This window comes from Anopheles cruzii, chromosome 3, assembly GCF_943734635.1.
Source record: "Anopheles cruzii chromosome 3, idAnoCruzAS_RS32_06, whole genome shotgun sequence".
Lineage (NCBI taxonomy): Eukaryota > Metazoa > Arthropoda > Insecta > Diptera > Culicidae > Anopheles > Anopheles cruzii.
The window spans coordinates 28,809,386-28,832,799 of NC_069145.1; the positions used below are offsets into that span (position 1 = coordinate 28,809,386).

General features: G+C 46.3%; 4 protein-coding genes and 1 non-coding gene across 5 annotated transcripts; 3 read left to right on the forward strand and 2 right to left on the reverse strand.

Annotated features, from left to right (window-relative positions):
- Positions 1–122: 122 nt before the first annotated feature.
- On the reverse strand, positions 123–15,169 carry LOC128270174 (uncharacterized). The gene is made up of 10 exons (XM_053007579.1): positions 15,159–15,169; positions 15,045–15,057; positions 14,376–14,506; positions 12,152–12,334; positions 10,675–11,015; positions 2,799–3,303; positions 1,392–2,568; positions 1,132–1,321; positions 821–1,057; positions 123–752 (listed from the first exon to the last, which is right to left on the reverse strand). Exons 1-10 carry the CDS (start codon positions 15,167–15,169, stop codon positions 703–705), a joined length of 2,838 nt encoding a protein of 945 aa, XP_052863539.1. The 3' UTR covers positions 123–702.
- A 427-nt stretch (positions 15,170–15,596) lies between these two features.
- Positions 15,597–16,721, forward strand: LOC128272408 (uncharacterized). The gene is made up of 2 exons (XM_053010210.1): positions 15,597–15,647; positions 15,713–16,721. Exons 1-2 carry the CDS (start codon positions 15,597–15,599, stop codon positions 16,625–16,627), a joined length of 966 nt encoding a protein of 321 aa, XP_052866170.1. The 3' UTR covers positions 16,628–16,721.
- Positions 16,667–17,533, reverse strand: LOC128272409 (probable Golgi SNAP receptor complex member 2). The gene is made up of 2 exons (XM_053010211.1): positions 17,264–17,533; positions 16,667–17,202 (listed from the first exon to the last, which is right to left on the reverse strand). Exons 1-2 carry the CDS (start codon positions 17,398–17,400, stop codon positions 16,698–16,700), a joined length of 642 nt encoding a protein of 213 aa, XP_052866171.1. The 5' UTR covers positions 17,401–17,533; the 3' UTR covers positions 16,667–16,697.
- A 453-nt stretch (positions 17,534–17,986) lies between these two features.
- Positions 17,987–20,225, forward strand: LOC128273408 (growth hormone-regulated TBC protein 1-A). Its single transcript, XM_053011362.1, has 5 exons — positions 17,987–18,298; positions 18,924–19,219; positions 19,278–19,424; positions 19,488–19,670; positions 19,736–20,225. Exons 1-5 carry the CDS (start codon positions 18,279–18,281, stop codon positions 20,089–20,091), a joined length of 1,002 nt encoding a protein of 333 aa, XP_052867322.1. The 5' UTR covers positions 17,987–18,278; the 3' UTR covers positions 20,092–20,225.
- Positions 18,811–18,883, forward strand: Trnav-cac (transfer RNA valine (anticodon CAC)). The gene has a single exon. It is a non-coding gene; the product is annotated as a tRNA-Val (tRNA).
- Positions 20,226–23,414: the final 3,189 nt, after the last annotated feature.

Below are 23,414 nucleotides of genomic sequence, written 5' to 3' on the forward strand. Positions count from 1 at the left end.
TGCTGCTCGTCTGTAGAAGTAAGGGTTGACATAAAAGTTTCGATGCTGCCGCAATGATAAAAAGATGATTTTAATTTCTTTCAAATAACAATTTGATTCTTGACTTTTTCATTTGAATTTATTTTTATTACACAATCCTATCGCATCTTGTCCCTTTTGTTTTGTAAATAAAAGTAAGAAACACAGTGATAAATGGGCCGCTAAATTTGCGATCCGCTAAATACATTGTGTATACATGGTTTTAAATATATGTATATCTATTCTATGTGTATAAACCTACTCTCATTTGCTAGTGTGTTTCACCCATTTCAGTAGGTAAACAAAGATGGGTTAAGTATAACCCCGTCGAAGGTTCATTCTCTCGTTGCGCCTTAACTGCTGTTATTTACGCGTGCGCCATTGACTCGACGGTAACCATTTAGACAAACACTTTAAAAAGAAACATAACAAAAGAACTTGAAAACACCACGTACTTATGTAAACGTTCCCATTTCTTTGATTGCTCCCAGTGTCTTGTACTGTTCGTTTCGCGTACCATAAAATGAAAAAAATGCACTCTACACTTCCGCTCGTTGCAAATCCTGCCGCGGGTGAAACTCTTCGAAAATTTTGCCCTAGCGTCTTTCCGTATGGCAGCAACACTGCATCATTGCATTATAACAGATCTGATAGGTCGCAGTCCCGTGTCCCGATGGTAGATCATTAACTCTCCCACACTTCGTCGCGCTGTTTGGCGGCAAGCAGCTTTCGTTCTGCGAAGAGGAAGATTTTGCATCCTTGAAATTTACGTTCAGTTGTAACCCAGAGTGAACAAAATTACCTTTGGCTTCACGTAGAACTCGTCGTTCGTTTTCTCGTTCTTCCGGTGCCGTCTTCAGTCGGACGCCCAGTGCGGTGGTTACTAGCCGACGCGCGAGGGCCGCACAAGTTACTGGCCGAGCCCGGTAGGGTTGCAGCGAGCTGGCACATTTGCGGGCCTTCGAACGCGATTCAGGCGTCGCCTCGGCCAACGGTTTCACCTGGGCAAACGCGTGACCAGCGGCAAGTACTTCAGCAGCTATGTTTAAACGAGTTTATTCCAATAAAACGGGGCGACTCATTTTAGACAAAACGCGCTGGAGTGATACTTACCAACTTTTGAACTACTGAACACGGCCAGCGCATGAGTATCGTCGACCCACTTAATATCAAAACCGGACTCTTTGTACTGCGAGAAAAGCATCATCAGATCCTGGGTTTTAAACTCGGGCGGAAAGCAGGACACTTCCAGCACGTGCGGAAACTCTTCGTCATTCAACACAGCTTGCTTTGTTTGATACGCCTTTGAGAGAGAGAGAAAGCGAGAATCCCGGTTATTCGCGTTGTTTCAATTTAGATAAAACACCGAATACCTTGTAATCCGACTGTGGCACTTCGATCGCTACCTTGCCGACGGCGGAAGTGAGCTCGTCAATCATTTTTGGGTTCAAACAGTCACCGTTATCATCATACATCGATTCCCAGTCGTCCTCTTCCTCGCCATTGGTACCACCGGTCTCGCATTGCTTATCATTCGAAGCACCATTCTCGGATGGTGTTGTGCCAACTCCGTTGATGGTTGGTGGAATCGCTTTTTCCACCTTTTTCGCCGTCACACGGGGGCCCGGTGGTTCGGGTTCGTCGATTTGCAGCACGTCCGAGTTGAAGGACTGTTTCATGATGCGCCGATTGCTGCGATTGATCTCCTGCGAGGCACGCCGCAATTCTTTCTCATCACGATCGAACTTTTCGCTCTCGGCATGCGCCGAATCGTTTATGATCATGGTGCTGGTAGCTACGGGCGATGGTGGCGTTTGTATGGAGGTAGCATTTTTTGTGTTACGATTCCGATTATTGTTTCGATGCATCGTGTCAACCGTCTCCAGTGATGTACGATCTAAAATAGCAGGTCTTTGGTGTAGTTTCTCTTCGGGTGAAGGTTGCCGAAGCTCGCCACTGCCGCAGGTACCGTTGGGCGCTATTTGCAAACCGTTCGTAAGTTCGGCAAGACTTTGCAAACGGTCACAGTAGCCGCCTTGCGCCACAAAGTACGGTTCGTGCTCCTCCAAACTGTGACTCCGTTTGAGTTCCGAATTCAGAAACCTTTGGTTGCGTCCCGTCGATTCTGGAGCTACCGACAATCCTTCTATCACAGTATCACAGATTTGTATAGACTTTTCGGAAAGAGATTCTGGCACTTTGCACCGATACTTGTCTTGCTCGTTTGCCACACCACCACCATCAGTCACCGCAGCATCACAATCTCGATTCGGGTTTGCCGTTTCCGCACTGGTCAGACCAGCCGTAACTACTTCTGAGCGTCGCGGTCTGTCGACAGATGTTCGCAATGATCGTTTCGTAGGAGATACACTACACGTCGCAGCGGTTGACGATGTTGAGGTGATTGTGGAAGAAACCTTAGACTCAACAGCGCCACCGCTACCCGAGACACCAGTCGATGTCGTTACCGGCGGTGTTGTTAGACTGCGGCGGGCTCGCGGAATGTAAACGGCTCGATCCGGCCGTCGTTCACGGTGGGAACGATTGGTCCTGCAAAAAGCGACCGTAACACAATCGTTATGACAGTTAGCTTGCCCCACGAGTTTGCTTTTAGAAAAGGCCGGAAGTATCGAAAGTAAACCAGCGCAGAAAGACATGCGCCTCAAAAGACATGTTTCCCGTTGCACCTTCCAAAAACAACACGAGACTCGCTTTCATCAATTGACACCGAAAGTTGTTGCGAGCCCTTCATTCCACAAAACAGCCCTATCCGTGCATACCTGGACGCAGAGGTGATGCTGGTGCCGGAAGCACTACTTCCTAGACTGTCGTCACTAAGTGTCTGCGGTGGTCGAGATTCGCACCTCACGCCGTGACCGGCGTCTCCCCGACCGGACCGATGTTTGCCAGTGGGACCGGTTTCACTGACCGGTTCGTCGCCTTGGACCGAAAGGTGGCCTTCTCTGGAATCCGGTAAATTTGTGCCGACAGTTGTTGGTTCGCGTAACGCCTTATCAGCACCGGCACACCAATTACCACCGTCGCTTGGAGCGCACTGCACTGGTGGCTGCTGCCCCGGTGACGTAGTGGATGCTAAATGATGACCATAATCCGTTGGGTTTTCACAGGCAGCCGGTGGGGCTAGCTGCTGGATGACGCTTTCAGCAAGCTTTATCGTTCGCCGGGCTGCCGGAGGACGATAAATGCCAACCGACGGTGGGAATTTTATGCTCGTAGCAGCAGAAGATTTCGGCGGTGAAGTAGCACACCCGTATAGGCCCGTGCCTAAAAGTAAATAAGAAGTAGAGAGAAACTTGACTTAACATTGAAACGCTATTAATATGAAACTCTTGAAAGTTCATTTACTCAAAAAGCAACTTGTTACCATTACTTTTCATTTTTTCATCGCAAACACGATCAATTTAGCGTAGGTTCAATAGCCGTTAAATGTGTAAATTTGTCCGTTGACCGTGGCCATTAATTTCATGTGTCACTCTTTTGCAACAATCATCTTCGTTTGCATAATACGCAGCCGAAGGCCTCCGTTGACCGCTGCTTTAAACTGTTCGACACCAACATTACTCCGTTTCGGTGTAAAAGGTGTCGGTAGTCCCCGTAGGGAACAACACGACCTTGACAACTATTGTTTGCAATTCAACGCAGACCGTGGCACAGTCCGCATACTACGTGCGGCATAGCTACGTGCCCCGTGCCGCTCCGAATATGTGCCATTCTCTTTCATTGGATATGTTAAACACAGTGTAATGTCACAGCATGCTTGTGTCAGGCACATTGAGAGCGAACACATTGGATCGTCACTGTTACGAACGGAGGTTCGACGCGCGACTAGTGCCTTGAGGTGCGAGAGTCCGCGGTGCGGACGCGTCGGCGTTGAGTGCTCGAATGGAGCAAAAACGGTGAGAACTCGCTATTTACGGCGCGGCGAGTGATCGACCGGCGCATCGAAGTGGCGACTCAGGATCGGGGCGTCGTCACTCAGGGGGAACGCCGAGAACGGGATTGGGGATAAAAGGAGCTCCTCAGTGACGCTTGGGTCATTCGCGTTTAACGGCTCTCACAAGTCGGTGAGAGAACAGAAGTGTGAATCAAAGTAACGAATAAAGGCGTATTCTGTCGTGTGGCAGAATACGGAGAAAGCAAGGTGCGAGGCTTGATTTCTTGTTCCCGCGGAGCGAATCCCCCAACCGTTACAGTCACATCGTTATGATATTAATCTCACCTAGTTGGCCTGTTGGCTACCTTTGATAGACCTCATTCCTAGCACTTTTCCAAACCCTACTGCATTTACTAGCTAACATTTGATGGACTTTCGTTAACACACCGCCGGTACAGGAGCGGAATAAAATTTCAAACCCAGCGCTTGTAGAAAGTGTTATTTGGGAACTAAAATAAATAATCAGGTCACTAGGCTCAGCTCATCGTATGGCGTCCAAGCGGCGCCTAGCATCGAGCCACGGGCAAAATTATGACACCGAATGCACGGCATACTTATTACGTCTTCGTAACGGAAATTGCTGGGTCGCGTCGTTGCGAAGAAAAATGTCGAGCAACGCGATGCAAAACTGGCGCCGGCCGGCAAGAAGCGAAAGAGAGCGAATAAAAGATGGGTAAGAGAGAGGAAAAGGTTTCGAATAAGACCGCCGAATGCAGGCGAAAAAATGACTAACCCCAAAACCGATTATACAACGGTTGACCTTAAAACACTTTCATTTTCTGACTCCCGCTACGGCCAGGCCAAGCGAACGCCTCACAGTGGAACGATCATCCGAATAGTAATGGAAGTAAAGTGCTTGGCAATGACTACTTATTGACATTTTTTTGTGCAGTGTTTTAGTGGCCCATCCTAATGCGGGTCGATGTTCCACATTTGTTTAGTATATTCGGAATTTGTTTCACTCATAACAATTGTCTCTTCAGCCACTTAATTCCACTAACTACAACTTTAGTACACTTAATATCCTTCTCAATGCGAGTTCGCTATTATCTGCTACAAAACGTTGCATGCATCCACCGTGGCCATGATAATAAATCATCATTGTGGAAGATCGCAACGAGCAATCGATGCTTGCTCAGGTGTGTTTGTGCGTGCCGAAGTTAACCGTCAAACGATGCTGTAATCTAACGTTTCCATGCTGAGAAAGCATGACGCAGACGGCGTGGTTAGGTGAGCCTACGCAACGATCCAACCAAGATGCGCCGCTGCCGCCGCCGTCGTGATTGGAATGGAGGTCACAGCAGCGGGCGACGAGCCTGTTTTTCGGGTGTTTTATAATACCTTCGGGGGCCAAATGCATTGGACCACTTTCGCACCGTTCCAAATACTTGGAACATTCACGATGCCACCAAAATAGGTAACCGGCATCCAGAGAGGGGCGTGACTTGGGCTTTCGAGCTATTTGTCACCAACACGCCAGACAGATTGCTTCGAACTCCGTGAACCACTTTTACATCACCGAGGCTGAGTAGACCAGTAACGCCAACTTTTAATTTCACCCCACAGTCGGCTACCGCTTGACTCGCGTTTTCACGTGGAGATGGTGCGTTCTTCCGGATTTGGTTTGTGCTTTGCTGCTCCAGCCATTTCTAAACAATTTCACACACGATTCGCTGGGTGTAGAATCACGGCGGCAACATCGTTGATTGCTTCCGTTTTACCGCCCCTATCCCCCTGCGAGGCGCTACTTTTACTATCTATTGCTATTGCCACAATTACTGCCTTCAACTGGAGCACGAAACACAAAGTCGCACACAGTAGGCCCCTTTGCTTCTCGTCCCATCGCCTCTGGGGAAGTATTTTCGATTGTTTGGCTGCAAGCGTGCTTCCGGCGCTAACGATGCAACGGTGCCCAGCGTTGTGTGTCTGAGCACGTGATAATTGGAGGCGAGGATCTTCACCATCGGGAAGCCGGTAATTTTATGCCGACATTTCGTGACTGGAGCACGGTGCCATTCACAGCAACAGAAATTTAGATTACCCGATTATCGGATGTTACCAACTCATCGGTTCGCCGAACACACGCTAGACTGCACTATTTCATTGATGCCGGATACGACGTGTAACAAATCGAAAAGGAAATAAAGTGAAACTTGTTTCTTCCTTTGTTGGTAAACAAACGCAGGATTCGTCGTTTGACACATGACATTCCACTAGCGAGAGTGCGCCGATGCAAGGTTTCGTTCTGTCATCGTTCTACGTGGACTCGATTGAGGACACACACACACCGATAACAACACAGCAGAAACGGAAAAGAATCGCAGAATGTGAACCACTAGAAATTACGCACATAAAACGCAGTACTCATTTCTCCCTGACGGCAAATTGCACATGAATCGGGTTTTTTACAAGCGCCTCAACGAAACTATTCGCGGAACACAATCTTCTCTCTCATCGCACGCAACGTAACAGCTTACCGTGCCAACGCAAGATTCTTTGCAACTAAAAAGTGGCCAATGGGCGACCAATTAGCGACAGCAGCGAACTAACTGAACTTCACTTCACAGAACTGGCTTTCCACTGGCAAATTTACCACCGTCGTCGTCGTCGTCCACAGCGCACACTACGGGTTGCGAAAAGGCTTCGCGAAAACGCAACCGATTGCAAAGTGCTGCCCGTTACGCGAAAAGGAGAAAAAACAAAGCAGGCAAAGTAACGAAACTCTGCGGGGCGTTCTTTCGCGACCGCGTATCGGATTTACTTTCGGTTTCGAGCTACTAGCTGGGGCGACCGAGTGAACGTAACGCGAAACCAACCGCACAACCGGAGAGTTCGGACAAACAACTCGCGTTCGGAGCTCGCCCGAATCACCATCACTGCGCTGCCACACGGTGCATAACAGCAGATATAACAGCCTCATATAACAATTTTGATAGTACAGCGACCAGCCGTCAAAAGCGTTGTGGCTCAGCAGACCCTATACCCACGACGTTATACAGGGCGCATACCAGATTTGACACTATGTTACGTATTACGTGTATAGTTATGCACCGTGTGGCAGCGCAGTCACGATCGTCGGGCGGCCCTCCCTACCACTCGACTGGGCCGTTCTGTACACGCACACATCGCCGGCCGTCGGTAGGCGCGTGTTTACAACGCCTGCTTGGGTAAAGGCTCGATTGTCAACTGCTCGCCTCATTCAACGCGCACAAATTTGAACGATAAATTATAAAACACGTGCTGTGATTGATTAACGAACTTAAGGAGAAAATATGGAACCACGGGACTGGCCAATGGTGGCATTTTAGAAAACAAAAAAAAGTACAACAGTCTCTGGTTATGCTTAATAGTACTTGGTGTGGTAACTTCATCTTCGTCGAAACATTAAATAATAACGCCATAATGGATGCACCACAACTACTCGGAGAAGGGCAGTAAGGCACGAGTTGAAGAAGGAAAAAAATAAACAGTGGCAAAGTGCAGATATCCCATACCAAAGAACCGGTCGCAAAGCACTCGCGACCCAAGTACTGGCTATGCAAACCGGCTGTAATGCAAAGCGTGCACGCTGCCCGAACCTACGATGACGCCGGGACCGATACACGGTACGTCGCGGCAGCATTGAGAGAGAAAGGAGGGTATAGTAAGCATATTTCGTAATAAGTTTGAGGCCTCGTAATACGATGCCCCGGCACACCGGCAGTGTGAAGTGTGTGGCACACTTCACAGGCCTTGTCAGTGGACCGTGGAGCCAGGTTTTTGGGTTGCGCCGGGCGCCAGGCATCAACAATGACCACCGGGTACGGTCAAGAAAATGTGATTACTTTCTGCAGCTGCGACGCAGCACACAAGATATTTTGCTTAAGCGGGCTTTCCTTTCATTCACGGGCTTCAGGTGGGATCGAGTGTATGCGTTACCTTTTCGAGAAAAGGTTAAACATAATTTTTAATATTATAATGGTGCTCACTAAAGAACACTACGAAATTCAACCGAGTATGATAGAACGATTCCCAAATAAAACATTTTGGAACGCTTAATTTTATGTCGTTGACACTATCATCAACATAACTTTGTGTCGCCGGGTGTGGCGTCTCCTAAATAGGGATGACTTTCATGATCGTTTTGCTACGAACAAAATGAATACAATATGGTTTTAAAAGGTAAAAAAGTCGGTGATCGAAACAAACAGAAAAAAAACATTTTGCCATCATGTATGCTTTTGGCTGCTAAGTTCAGTTGAGGCGCCTCGGTAACTGGAGCATGCTGGTGGTGGCCGCAACCGCCACCACCCAGCTAGTGGAGGCCTCACAATGCGGCACATCGCCGCCACTAACTGCCACCACCTTGTCGTGATCAATCAAACGCAAAAATGCATTGCGGGAACACGGTGAATAAAGTTTGCGCAACCGAAATTTCCGCCAACCAGAGCACCGGGGCACGTTCCGTGTGAATCGATTGAAATGCGTGTTGCTACCGGCGTTGGTCAAGGCATGAGATGCCGGTAATGGGGCATTTTCAATGAGGAAGGATCCTAATTGAATGTTCGCTAACCGGCCCAAATTGAGGGGAAAAGTGGTCAATTTAAAAATAAAATGTTACCAAATGTTTTTCATTATAAATCCCTTGCTTTCCCAACAACAAAGGGGGGTCAACAACAACAAAATGGCATCAGACAACAAAGATACTACTTCAGAATGCTGATGACCTTTGATTTGCCTTCATAAAACCCAATCAAATTAAGTTTGTCCGTTCGTTGCAACAATTCGTTGCACTTATACGATTGGGCGGATATCTGCTAATGAAGGAGCTAATTACCAATTTGCGGCAAGGCGTGTGCACCGCTCGTCCCTTGAAAGCATAGCAAGACATAACCGAAGCATATGGAACTGTGTAACCGACTCCACCACACGATACTGTTACGGATCCCACAAACCCAAGATTGCATCATGGGCGAGAGGGTGAAAATGAGAGCAGAAATAGCTCCATTAGGCACGCGTCTTCGCCAACATATCGTCTAAGGATTAGGTTATGGCAAGCTACCCTAAAATCCACCTGTAATGGAATGGAAAAATGGAAATTTATCAGGTGTACAAATAGAAAACCGCCGTTTTCCCATAGGCGGTGCTAGCAGCAGCAAATTAAACGATAAAAATATGCAAAACCCTGGCAATGACAGTTGAGGCATCTGTCAACAACTCCACAAAATCTCGTTTGTTTATTTTCACTCTGCTTTGTGTTATTCATGTGCGAACATGGCGCAATTTGAGCCGAACAAGAGCCATTTGCGGGAAGTGTTGCTTTTTGCGTTTCATGCTAAAAAAAATGCAGCTAAAGCGCATCGAATGATAGTAGCAGTTTATGGTGAAGCCTGCATTAGTGAAAGAACGTGTCGGGAGTGGTTTTGCAAGTTCAAAAACGGCGATTATGACGTGCAAGACAAGGAGCGTCCCGGACCGGTGAAAAAGTTCGAACATGTCGAATTGAAAACTTTGCTGGAAGAAAATGCTTGTCGAACGCAACAGGAACTTGCAGACTTATTGGGCGTGACGCAACAAGCAATATCGCATCGGCTAAAAGCCCTAGGAATGATCCAGAAACTAGGATATTGGGTGCCGCACGAGTTGAAGACGAAGGACATCGAACGGCGCCTTTGCATTTGCGAGCAACTCCTTGAACGGCAAAAAAGAAAAGGTTTTTACATCGCATCGTGGCCGGGGATGAAAAGTGGATACACTATGATAACCCAAAGCGTAAAAAATCGTGGGGGCTTCCCGGCCATACATCAACATCTACAGCTAAACCGAACATTCATGGCTTGAAGCTGATGCTCTGTATTTGGTGGGACCAGCTCGGCGTTGTCTATTGCAACCAGGCGAAACCATTACAGGAACCCTGTATGGGACACAACTAATGCGGCTGAGTCGAGCGTTGAAGGAAAAACGGCGTCAATATTCAGAAAGACACGACAAAGTTATCCTTCTTCACGACAACGCTCGACCACATGTTTCCAAAGTCGTGAAAACATACCTGGAAACATTATAATGGCACATACTACCCCCCCGCCCTACTCTCCAGACATCGCCCCGTCAGACTACTATTTATTCCGATTGATGACGCATTACCTGGTCGAGCAGCGCTTCCGTTCTTTCGACGACATCAAAAATCGGATCGATGAATGGATCACGTCGAAAGATGAAAAATTTTTCCGACGAGGAATTAAAAAGCTGCCCAAAATGTGGTAAAAAGTTGTGGCTAACAATGGTAATTACTTTGAAGAATGAGTTTGTAAGGAGTTTTTTACAATAAAGCCTCAAATCATGAGAAAAAACGGCGGTTTTCTATTTGTTCACCTGATACTAAACACCAAAAAGAATGATAAAACATTGAGCTGAATGATAAACATTGATAAAACATTAACCTGTTGCAACATGCAGGCCTAAGAGACTCCGAAACGGGCTTTCAACAGCTGTTGACCACACAGCTTTCATACGTAACTGTGATTACATCATAATTGTATTTATTGCAAATGATTATAACCGTAGATAAGCACAATATCGATCATTAGGCGAACCTCTCATTCATTCCTCATTCTACACGTGATTCGAACGTTCTTCTCCAATTGTAAATGTTCTAGGTTCTAGTTAAGTGAAACTTTTAATTCACCAAATAGTTCAACTAAATATGGCAACATTTATCTTACCTTTCAACGGCTCACCGATCGCACCGAAACCGGCACCGATCGTGTACTGAGGCTGGCGGTTTGAAGCACCGGTCGGAGGGACACACGTGAGCCCATCCGTACCCATTCTGTCCGGAGCACAGGCTGCGCCCACCGACACTATGTCACGGTTTTCCCGCCTCCAGCCGGTGGCCGCACCGCTGTGGCTCCCGCTGCTGCTGGTGCAGCTGGCTGCTGCCGAAGCGTGACTGCTGGTGGTAATGCTGGTGGTGGTACCCGTTGGTGGTGTCGTTGAACTGCGCCAACTAGTGAACTGCGGATGGGCTGCAACGGTGGAGCCTCCTGTGCTCGATTCTTCGAAGCTGATACCGTTGTGGACCCGGGTTCAACACGCATAAACGAAAGGAAATGAAAATCGAAACAAAAATAAGAAATTTTTGGACATTAATTCTTCTTCGGACAACATTGCACTCAGGAGCACCAATTTGTAGGGACACAAAAAAATCGACATGACGACAAAAAAATCGGTGACTCATGCGGCATTCTTCAACACGATCTTAAATCGAAATCGTTGCCAGACAGAAGATGATGCCCGTTATTGCACACCGCGCCAGCTTGCAAAGTTGGCAAGCTTATTGCGTAATGCGCAAGCGCATCCCGTCAAGGTGTGACCCCACATCTGCGTAGCGCACGCCAACGTGGGTGATTTAAAAATGAAACAAAACCCCCCGTCGGATGGTTTAAAAATAGGTTCCGGCGTCAGAAACCGTGAAAGGTGCTCAGCTTGTCTGCACGAGTGCAAAACCCATGCACTTAATAAATACGCTTCAATTTATGGTCACGTGCTATTATGGTAACTTGCCATCAACTGGCGATCGATTAGAGGAGAGAGCGATGCACAAATCCTTTTCTTTGCCTCTCATACGTTATGGTCATTTTCGGCAGCCAGATCGAGTTCTCGAACATTGCCAAAATCCACTGCATTAATAAGCTAACCTTCGGCCAGTGATTTCATGTTGAAGTACGCTAGGCCGACGGTTAATGGCATGTTCCCTAAAAATAGAACAAAAGCGCGTGTCGTGGCATATGACATAGGCACAGCGCGAGACAAGAATGCTAAACAGCTGGTAGGTAGATGGGTGTAGTTGAAGGCCATTGACTTTAATCACATTCAATTTGTCCTTCTCACCTAGCGGTAGAGAGAAGTGAAGAGATGTTTTAGTTTGAAACAAACGAAGCATTTAAAAAGGGTTTCACAAATTGGCCCATTCTGTCATTGAATGCGTGGAGTGTTTCTAGGCCTGACAGCTCGTCAAAATAATTAATCATATTTGAGGCCCTCCACAAAAACCCACAGGACATCCTTCGCAGCGCTTCCGGGCCGTGTTCATTATAATAAACACATTATTGCGCACGCAAAACGGTCATTCTGGTCGCCAGAGAAAGGAAGTAGGCGCTCGCTCAATGTCCCTTTTATGGAGTCCCGACGACGGCGTACCTTTTACCGGTGGTCGATTTAACGTCCTGCAGCAGCTGATGTCGAAAGCAGACGACCGTTCGGCGCTCGGTGCCGACACCGATGGAAAAAGTCACGACATCATGCTGGGCGAAGGCTTTGCTGGCGCACACCTTGTGGATCAGGAACCGACGGTAATTGTTGAATGGTGGAAAAATCAGGACACTGGCAGATAAAAACGAAACAAAAAACGGAAATTAAAGACCGACGGTTTCATTCATTTTGGGAATGTGCGTGTTTTCAACAAGAATTGTGAACTAGAACATACAATATAAATTACACGAACTGTAAAATATGGCAAACTAGTTGATCAGATGCTAAACAAAAAACCCCAAACCCAAACCCTTCCCAACCAATCCAGCCTAAGCTAAACCCAAGAGCAAAACCGGACCCTGGACATTCCTTTTGGCCCCCACTACGTATGCTCAGTCGAACGGCGTCGTATTAATCATCTGGCATCGCTGTTTTTCGCTCATAATTGCCACCTTTCCTTTTGCTCGTTCGGGGTACAGTAAACGCAATCTTCCTCTGGCGCTCCAAACAAACTCAAGTCACCCAAAACGGCAGCAAGCGGTTCCACTCCTTCAGCACCTAATTAAAAATTTTCAGGAGGTGATGCGTTGCGATTCGAATGGTGAATCGAACTAATTTTGGGCGTACAACAATGACCTCATCAATTCATGAAGCAAAACATGAATTTGTTCCACGTGAATGCTCCACTGCATACAGAATTTCCACAATTTTGCCATGTGGTCAACATAAATATTTACCGAAATCTGTGTCTGGTGCGGCCATCGTTCAAAACGTGCATCCAGCAACAAAAATAGTGCTGAGATTCCAAGGCGTAAGTAGAAAAACAAATGTGCGAAGATGGTTCAAAGATGTTGCCAAAGCAGTTTGCGTTCGGTATTCGCATTAAGCGGCCATACGGTAATGCGATTCACATTCTTTTGGCCTATGGTACGTTTTCTAGCTAATACTAAAGAGTAGGTCAATGGCTGCCTTGAAACAAACATCCTTTATAAATAAATAATCCATTGATCGAAATTTTCGAAAAAAATTGAGAATGTTGTTTAACATGTTAAGATTTGATACAGTTTCAGAAAGTAATTTCAACAGACTTGTTTCCTGCACATTATTCGTTTCGAGTTATTCGTTCAAGTAGAAGGTTGATCCACATTTTACAACAATGTTTCACAACAATCTGTGTTGAGCTGCCGATAATCGTGCGAATTTCCGCCCAATTTGAGCCAAATTACTCTCCACTTACAGTGGATTTTCACATTTTCATCATTTTTTCTACCTCTTTTTCTATTCATTCTACTCGTTTTTTGACTGAAATGATAAAAATTTCACCAATTCATACTGATGATGTACCCTTTTTTGCTGCTGTAATTTGCCGGATGAAAAAGTAGTTGCACAAAATGGTCTAACGTGGCCCGCGGAGGGGAGCTAGGCACTATAAATTGATGGCCACAGCGGTAATCGGATCCAATACTCACAATCGCAAGGGGAGTGCATTTTTACCGCGAAGGGTTTCTTGGCTTCCACTTTCCTTGGCTTAGCAGTGTTCAATGGTCAGATAATAGTGTAAGTGTAGTGTAGGGCCGTGAGGGCCAAAATGGTGCCATTAGCAATATCTTTGGGTGATTTGATATACCAAAAATGTTTTTAACCAATTTCGAACCATTGGTAATTGCTGCTGTGAATTTTTGAATGTTGACTAATGGAATTCTTGACTAATTTAGGCATATTGGAATCGAAAAAATGCAAACAAATAACTAAAAGTACGCTACGCAGTCTTTTCTTAGAAATGTTTGATTTTGAGACTAAATATTCCTGGCTCCGACAAATAAAAGCTTTCAGTTTAAGAACGTAACACTTATCTTCTCAGCTTCTGACAAGGAACGCAAAAGCTAAAGCAAACAGGTACCCTTGGCACAGAGGAAGAGAAATGTCCCGTTAGCTGTTCGCCTCCCCAGCCTCACTCCGTAACACGGGGAGTTCTGGGTCAGCAGGAAAGAGGGAAAGAGATAGCGGATGATTTCGCGGCGCTACCCTTTTGTTGTTGGCCCGCGGCTCTTGCTGCGAAGCTCCCGCGGAAAGGAAGTTGCCCCCCGGGGCCGGAACGCATCACCAACTCGAAAGCAGTTTTGATGAAACGTAATGAAAAGTGGTAGCCGCAATTCTTGCAATTCTCACTTACGCCTTCGGGTTGGCCCGCTCAATGAACCGCCGGATGTCCAGATCCAAAAAATACACGAACTCGTCGTCCGCTGCGCTCAGATACCGGTTGACGATGGAATTATCCAGCTTGGCGATGGAGGGCGTCGTTGTCTACTGTGATCACCCCCGCGGTGGAGGACCTATCGGTCATCCAATTCTGTGGGTTTGGGCCGAGAAAAGGGGTTTTCTCCGCGGATCACCTCCGTTCTCGGGATTGCTGGGTCACGTTTTGGAGTTTCACTGCGAATCCTATCACATGAAGATTCAATTTTGCAGAATTTCACACTCCATTTTTCACTCCTTCCTCGGTGCCGTCAACATTTGGCGATGCGCTTTGCCTGGTTTGGTAAAACTTTTGCTTCCGGTTGCTGACACACACTACCAGTTGCTATATTCCTAGCATTTTTTTCACGGTTGCAAAAGTTAAACACTTTTGCACAAACTTCCAAAAGAACAACTTGACACGTCTCACTTGCAACACAAACAATCCGCTATCGCGCAGCCACCTGGATTCGCTGGACGTTCACAGTAGACAAAACGAGTAACGACGCGCCTTTACTGCCGTTTTCGCGTTGGTCAGTTTACTTTTTAGCCGCGGACAATTGACACAAGACCATCCGCAGCTGGTTTGCAACGTAGTAATACTTACAGCGCTGGCCGGGCTGCCGAGAGAGAACAAACCTCGGATGTGTTCCGCGGCCCGTGTGCCTGTGTGCGTGCGTTTTGAAACGGAAGCGTGCGCAATGTCTGATGGGGGGCCTACTTTAAAGGCATCGTTTTCGAGGAAAGCGAACACACGGTGGAGCAGGGGGGTTTTCGCACTTCCGCTTGTCCGCACTTTCCGCGTAGTGTCCGTATAGCCAATGCCGCCCTCTGCTCCGCTCCATGCTTTCCATCGTTACCGGGCTCGCGAAGTCGTATATTGAATTATCAAAACAAACTCTCGCTCGAAGCACGCGAAATCAGCTGTCAAATGGTGCTGAAGGAACACCCTGTGTTTGTTGCGGTGTGATAGAAATTGTAAAGTAGAAATCTCTGTAATCTTCAGAAATCTGTTTATCTTCAGTTTATCAAAAGTTTTTGATGCAGAGTCTAGTAAATCATCCTTCTATAAAATAGTTTCTTTGAATCTTGTTATCGCGCGTATTTGAACCGATTGAAAGTAGTTTGTTGGTAAACAAAGCAACAGTGTGTCGCGAAAATGCCGCAAGAGTTGCGCGTTGTCCGTTGCATCCAGTGCTTGAAATATCAGGTGTGTTTTATTCAAATACTGTTCTTATCGAATAACATTAGAAAAGTTTTCATTTCATTACGCAGGTGGATATTGTCAAAAAAGTCAACAACTGGTCGTGCAAAGTGTGCAACGTGAAGCAATCGTTGGCGAGGGAATTTTACCGTGGTGCCGGCAAGGAGTGTCGCTCCATTGTGCAGGAGTTAGAAGCTCGGAACATTATCACCGACCAACGGGAACAGGAAACGGTTCGGCTCGTATTGAGTGGTGCAATTCAGCTTCCGGAACCATCTGTCTCATTAGCAGCGGCAGAAGAAAGCGAATCATGTGTTGCCGGACCAACCGATGAACTTAAAGAAAAGCCCTGGGGCAAGGTTAAAAATGAAAACAGCGATGATATGCAGCTGCATGATGACTCCGATATACACTGTCCGAATGATGCGTTTATTCGCGAACGAAGGAACGTTGTTTCCAGAGTAGTCACGGCGCCGAAAAATAACAATTGGACCATTTACGAAAGTGCTGGTGCTGAGTCTTCGTCTTGGAAAGCTATCGTCGCGCAAAGATTTGATCAGAACGCAGGCGATGAACAAATATTGGAGAGCAGAAACGGTTCCACAAACCATTCACTATCGTCACAGGTAGATATTTCTCAGCAACATCAACCCCTTTCCCACTTTCATCACAAACAAGGCCTCAACAGACCTACTGGTTCGCCTCTGTCAAGCCAAGAATGCGGAGAAATGAATCAAATTGGAAGAAATAGCGGAACCAAGCGAAAGCATTTAAACGGATGTACGAATCCCCTTATGAACTTCGCCAAGCGGGGCAATAATAGTGAAGCCAGGAACAGGATCGATCTCGGTCCCATTGTTGCAAAAGAAGATTCTTTACCGCAAACACTTGCAAACCAGGAAACTGAAGCGTTATCCAAGTGGCCAACATTCGTTAAGCCTGACACTCAAACAGATGAAAGTGGAGATGAAATGCTAGTTTTCTAGTGAAAAAATTCAAATGCACTTTTTACAGAGCCAGGTTGTTACAGCGAAGCCAGTGTTTTGTATTCTGTTGCTAAAGTACCAAAAAATAAATTACTAAAACAATAATAGCCGTCGTCACGAACATTCCACCGTACAAGAAGTACTTGTCCTCCACCAATCTTCGTTCGATCATCTTCATAGTTTGGTTCGACAATCCGAGCGTGTTTCCGATGTCCAGGATCCGTTTACGGGCCCCTTTCAGAGTGTCGCGCTGCGACCGTAGACCGTCCAGAACGTTCGAACCCGTCCAAAGCATTTCGTCGACCCCTTGGTGCGCATTTTGCATGGAATTGTGATGCTGCAGGGAATAATCGATGTCAATCGATGTCGTGTCGCTGTTGGCGGTGAACCGTTTGCTCAGCAAACTTTCCCGCTCTGCGAGCTCCGTCGCCCGGCGTTGCCGTTTCTCGTGAAACATCTTTAAGGCGGCCTGCAGATGCCGGATATCGTACTTGAGTTGGTCAACGCGCATCTTAGCGTTCTGTCGCTGCGCAACGGGCACTTTAAATAGCAGCACATCCAACCGATCACAGTTGCTGCGATGAGAGAAAGGTGTTGATAAGAGTTTGCCAACGATGCCACACTCTACTTTCATACCCATTAGCGGCCATAATCTTCATCTCGATGTCGTGTGCGATTTCTCCGGCATCGGCACGAGTGTCGCTGAGACGTTGGAAGCATTGTTGCGTTTCCTGGATAAGGCCGTTGGTCTGAAGATACAGTGCTTCCATCATAAACTATTCTTCCTTTAGACAATTTCGTCTTCAATTAAAAGTACTGTCCAGTGGTGCTCTCTGATTGACGGTATGTTCTTTAAATTAATATAAACGAAGAGCACAATTCGTCTTATCTTCACATTTTCGACGCCCGCATCATCACAACACTGTTTGACACGTAGATCGCAGCTGATGCAATCCCTTTCTCTCACACTGAGCCCTTTCTCACTCTCGCCCAATCAAGCTGCGTCCTCTAGCGGAAAACGGACACACTGCGCTCGATGCGATCGAAAATGTAACCGTTCCGTTTTAATTTGCAATTTGTGTCTAATTTTCCATGAAAAGAGAATCCAATCTTTGGTCGTTTCGGAGAAAACAATCTGTTTTGTAGCAAAAACAATTGCACAGTAAAATACTCGGCTGAGACTGCTCGAAATGCGAACTGCCCGACATTGTATCATCTACTCGAATTCAGTTGTCAATCCGGCACAGCTGTCGGAATTTGTGTGTTTACAAATTTACACACTCCCAACGAACCTGCGAAGTTCTGCAATTCCATTTATTACCTTTGCCCCGATCAGGAGGCGGTTTACATTTCTTAGCGATCTGCAAAGGCGGTAAATGGAGAATATAAGAAGAAAGAAAGAAACCCTCTCTTGAGTGTTTGCTAAGCAGAAGAATACTAGCGGCCACAAACCGCCCACAAATGTTGTTATCAACTGATCAGCTGATGATCGATACAAGAATCAGAATGTGCGCGATAACAACCTTTGCATCGTAATAGTAACAGTTCCACTTTTTAGGAGTAAAGTGTTCATTTCCTATGAACGAGATTTGATCTTAAGAGTTTCTTAAAGTGCAGTGACTTAGGTGTGGTACCGTGTGGAGGAAACACTATGGCAGTTTCAAAATTTAGGTGAGTCACCGCATGCGTTTCGTTGGCAAAATAAAAATTCTACGCATCCAACCTTTCTCTAATGGTATGCGCATCGACCCAGAATGCATGGCTACTTTGTTTTTTATCACCCCATTAGTGGTGCGACATTTTTATGGGCAACCTTAAAATGACTGGCCAATTTACCTTCCCTACGTGGGTGGTGCTCAATGTGCTCGCACCTTCAGCGTGCTGATAAAAACGTGCCATGTTACATGGTAATTTCACTCGCCGGCATAGTTTTCTTATCGTAAACAATGGAAACGGCCAACAATGGCTTGGTTGCATAAGGTTACAGATCACCCTTCGAAATCTAGCGTGCATCCACTGGAAACGATTATGCTTCAACCTTTAACCAGAAAGCGTAAAACAATTGGTTTGTGCTACACAATTACTTCCATACGTACGCTTGGCTATGAAATTACGCATGATAAAAAATGGTCTTTCAGCGTCAAGCTTTTTCTGTAGTGCTTTTGCCAACGCTTATATGATTAGTTTCCGTAGTGTAGTGGTTATCACGTCTGCTTCACACGCAGAAGGTCCCCGGTTCGAACCCGGGCGGAAACAATCAATTTTTTTAATGTTCATTTTTTCTCTTTTCAAACAGCGATGTCGACGAGTATGGGTTCAAGCGGGAACCGGATTTCGACTACCAATCGTACGAAAATATCATGTCAAGCTACTTGTCGGTGCTGACGACGCGCAGTATGAGGTGGCAAAAGTTCGTGAAAAGCGAAGATGTGACGAAAAACCAGAGCAAACTTAAGCGCTTCGTCCGGAAAGGCGTTCCCGGTCCAATGCGGGAGGAAGTGTGGATGAAAACGTCTGGGGCGTTAAAGCTACAGCAACTACAGCCAACCCTCTATCAAACACTGCTGACATACGAGTTCGATCAGGAAATCTGTAAGAATGTGTGCTGAAATGGCCTTGGCCACAAATGAATTAATGATCTTTTTTGCAGCCGATCAAATAAAGCTCGATCTCCCACGGACGTTCCCGGATAACATTCACTTCGAGCAGTACAAACTGGGTCTCTACAACGCGTTGATTGCATTCGCGCATGAGAATCGAACAGTTGGTTACTGTCAAGGTTTAAATTACATAGCAGGTTGGCCACCTTACCTCGGCACACTCTATATGGCCTATTTACTATTGCCACCTGTGCTTTCAGGACTGCTGCTAATCGTAACGAAGAATGAAGAATCCACGTTTTGGCTGCTCAAGGTGCTAGTCGAGAACATTGTCCCACTGTATCACACGAAAACGATGGACAACCTAATCACGGATATCGATGTGTTGAGCGAACTGATCAAACAACGAGTGCCGGATGTCCACCGGCATATCTTCGACTTAGGTAGGTTCTCGGTTTTAAAAGGAATGGTTCACCAACGTCAATAATCTACTCTCTGTTCCCTGCAGGGCTGCCCTGGCCCGTGATAGCTACCAAGTGGTTTATCTGCCTGTACGCCGAAGTCGTACCGACCGAAACCGTCCTCCGCATATGGGACTGTCTGTTTCTCGAGGGCAACAAAATTCTGCTTCGTGTCGGACTGACGGCAGTGGTACGGCTCCGGCAAGAGATACTGGCCACGGATGATATCGCCACGTTGATTGGTTTGTTTCGATCGCTGGACAAATCGCCCGTCCTGATGGATTGTCACGAGTTCATGAAAAGCATCTTCAAAGTGCCGGGTAACCTGCGCCGGTCACAGCTGGCAACACTTCGGCGACGGCTGTACGATGAACGGATGGCTAGCAAGCACAATGGTTCCTAGGGGTTAGAGAACTATATTCAGAAGAGATACAGACTGAATATAGTGTGAATCGTAAAAAATGATAATTTCCGCGGCTATGGCGATTTAGCCAAACTAAACTTTGCTATGAAACACGGCAGCTTTAGTCGCAGCCAAGGGAGTATTTTTTCCCACGAAACCAGAACCTCCAGTTCATCATCAGCACTCATCAGCAATTTAAGTGCATCGTTATGTTTTTCGTTACTTACAAAGTTTATTTATTTTATAGTATTGACTGGCTTGGTGCACTGACTCTAGTCTGGAAAGCGTGCCTCAGGCAAATGCGAATGTTAAATGTGTGACTTCGGCTGAAAAACCATGGAATTTCTAGTTCCTTGTGTTGCTGATATTAGTTTAAATCAACAACCATCGATCAATGAGTGGTAAATCCCTATGTGTGCACTCTTTTTTATTTAAATATTAACATTATGTTGTGTAGATTAGGTAATTTTACTGAGGCGTCAATTTGATACGCTTAGGAATGAAAAAGGTGCAAGATGATACGACGAAGCAGGATGTTAAAACAAACTTCATTTCCCTTGTGCGGTATGTGGCGTTTGCGGTGAGGACAATGGTGCGCCTGTTGATAAATATTATTCGAGATGCAAACGCTAGTGCTGCGGTAACTAAATAGCAAGAGATAGCGTCACTTTCTTGTGAACGACACTGCCAGGCCTGTTGCCACCACAAGTGTGCATCAGACGCTTATTAGACCAGAGTTGAATTACAATGCAAACGGTTAACCGAGTTCCATTACAATAATAACAGTAGAGTAGGTTGTTAGTGTTGTTACTTGGTATTACTACGAGATATTTGGATACATTTTTACAAATTAAAAACAAATATGTAAATAACAAGTATGTAATAGTGATATTTTAAACCCTATTCATGTAGTGCTACAGCATTTCTCAAAACATTACTGTACTAGTTTGTTATTTCTAGGTGCTTCCTCGCATCAACTTGCGATTTGGGGTCCGTTGTTAATACGCTTTTCACAATTTGAAATAAAACACAAATTATAAATCAAAATTAAGCGCGAAAATGTATGCTTTAAGCTACGTATTGATAAAAAACATTAGTAAATACATCGGGTATCAAGCCGATTGAGCGCTGCTGCGTGACGTTCCGAGTAGAATCGCGATAAGGATGGAAAAGATGCTAATTATGAACCAGATAATGTACACAGCGAATTAATTTAATTTTAATCTCTTGTCTCCCGACGCCACTGCTATAAAATATCTTTTCGCAAGGCTGATTAGTTGGTGATTAAGCAAATAGTAGTGCAACGGGGACTATTCCGGTGTTCCGCACCGTGTAATTATTTTGGCATCGTCAACTCCCTCAACTGGGTATCCGACAGGTATTCACGGCTTGCACGGCCGGTACCTTGTCCAGAGCGTCAGCCATGAGGGAGTCAGTCTCCAATTACGATGGCCAAAAAGGCTTACCCAGCTGGCCACTCAAATAAACTGCGGGCGGAAAGAAAAACAAAAATTGAAAACAACTGTCAAACTTCTAACCACCATTTAATTAGTCACGATGAGGTCCGCGGCGTGCCCATGAGCGGCGTGTTTTGTGAGTCAAGTCACACGATGACATGAAATCTGCCATCACGAACCCGCGGTGGAGTTTTGAAGCGCGTGGCGTGGTTGTGGCGGCACAATACTTGCCTGGCAAGGCGCTACCGTTGGCTGTGCGATTTTAGTTTTATTTCATTTCTTACTGTTGCCCACGGGAATGCGTCGTGGTCGAATACCAACTGGCGTGCTCTCTCTTCATAAATACGCGTCATGGGAAAGCAATATGCTGCCATTTGCCACGGGTTAGTAGCCTATTAATTTGCAAAATGTGCTCATGAGGCAATGGGAGGTGACCAAAGGCAGGGTATGCCATATTTTGCACCGTAACCTGCGTTCATTTTATGCCCAAGAAACTATCCAACGCCCTGGGGAAATTATGTAAATGCAAAGACTTTCTCCTTCCTGTCAGTGCATGAAGAATAAAGGGCAATAGTTAGGTTTCACCACATGATGTAGTAGAAGAGGACACATTTCTGACATTAATGTAAAGCAGTCTAGCAATGCGCAATGTTTAGCTTAGAAAATGCGGTTCCACAGTGGATTCTCCGTGTCAAGAATAACTGGCTTCTGCCAAAAAAAATTCCAATTATAAACATACTTCGGGTTGTTGTATCGTTTTTTTTATCTGTGCTTGAAACACTCTGTCGATCACTACCACAGAGCCTTTGGGGCAATTGTTTCAAACTGACCCAAAAAATGTTAAAAAGTTGCCATGTGTCCCCACTATCACGGGTCGGTCGCATGTGTTCCAATTTTCACGAAAGATGAAGTCACTTTTTGGCCGCTGAGCTCTTCGTGGCCATTCGGCCGCACGTTGGCAGGCAAGTTGCGAACGATAATGACTCCTGGGCACGCTACTTCATGTGCCAGTGAAGTGAGCTCTCTCTGGTGGAGCCCGCCACTGGCGTTCTGCGTCGAAAGAGACCCGAGCGGTGCTGTGACCACTGGAACGCTTCGTATGGACCGGACCAACGCGTGGGGGCTAGTGGCGCAAATGGCCCACATGCATCCTAGTGCTTCCGTGTGTGGGCCGGAGCCATATGGGCCACTGATTAAGCTGGTTCATATTTTATTGCCGCCCTGTGTACAAGGAGCCTCCGGACGATCGTAAAAGGTTATCAAACGAAAGTGACGCCGGCTAACGATGCGCGGAACCACGGATTGCAATATGTCGGGTTGCCCGGCCGTCGGACGGACGGGGTCAATGGCGTGCGATTTAGCTGAGCAGAATCTCGATGTGTTGTGTGGCCGTTCTTCCAACACGTAACTGCACGTGGTTGCAGCTAAGTAGTCCCGGCGGCACTACCGGAACGGGGTCAGATTTGATTTAGTATCACCCGCCAGGGACACGTTCGCACAGGCGACCGACGAGGGATTATATTCTAAAATGATGAACGGCACAGCGGAAAACAATTATTGCATGTAGCAGAATGGAAGGCCAGCGCACCGGTGGCCAGATGGGCCGTCGTTTCTTGACTATGCACTACCTACCTGACAGCAGCGATACACGATAATGGAGAAAATGTAGCAAATTGTTCCAACGTGGCACAAATTTGTTTGTCGGTTTTGTTTTTCTTTTCGTACCATAATTTCTAGGTCCCAGGAAACCCAGTCGACGGACGGGGCCACGTTTTGGATCCCAAACTTTGCGCTGTGTCCATTTTTCCAATACACACCTTCACAGCACGTTGCGCCATAACCTTTGGTGATTTGTCGTTGATTGGC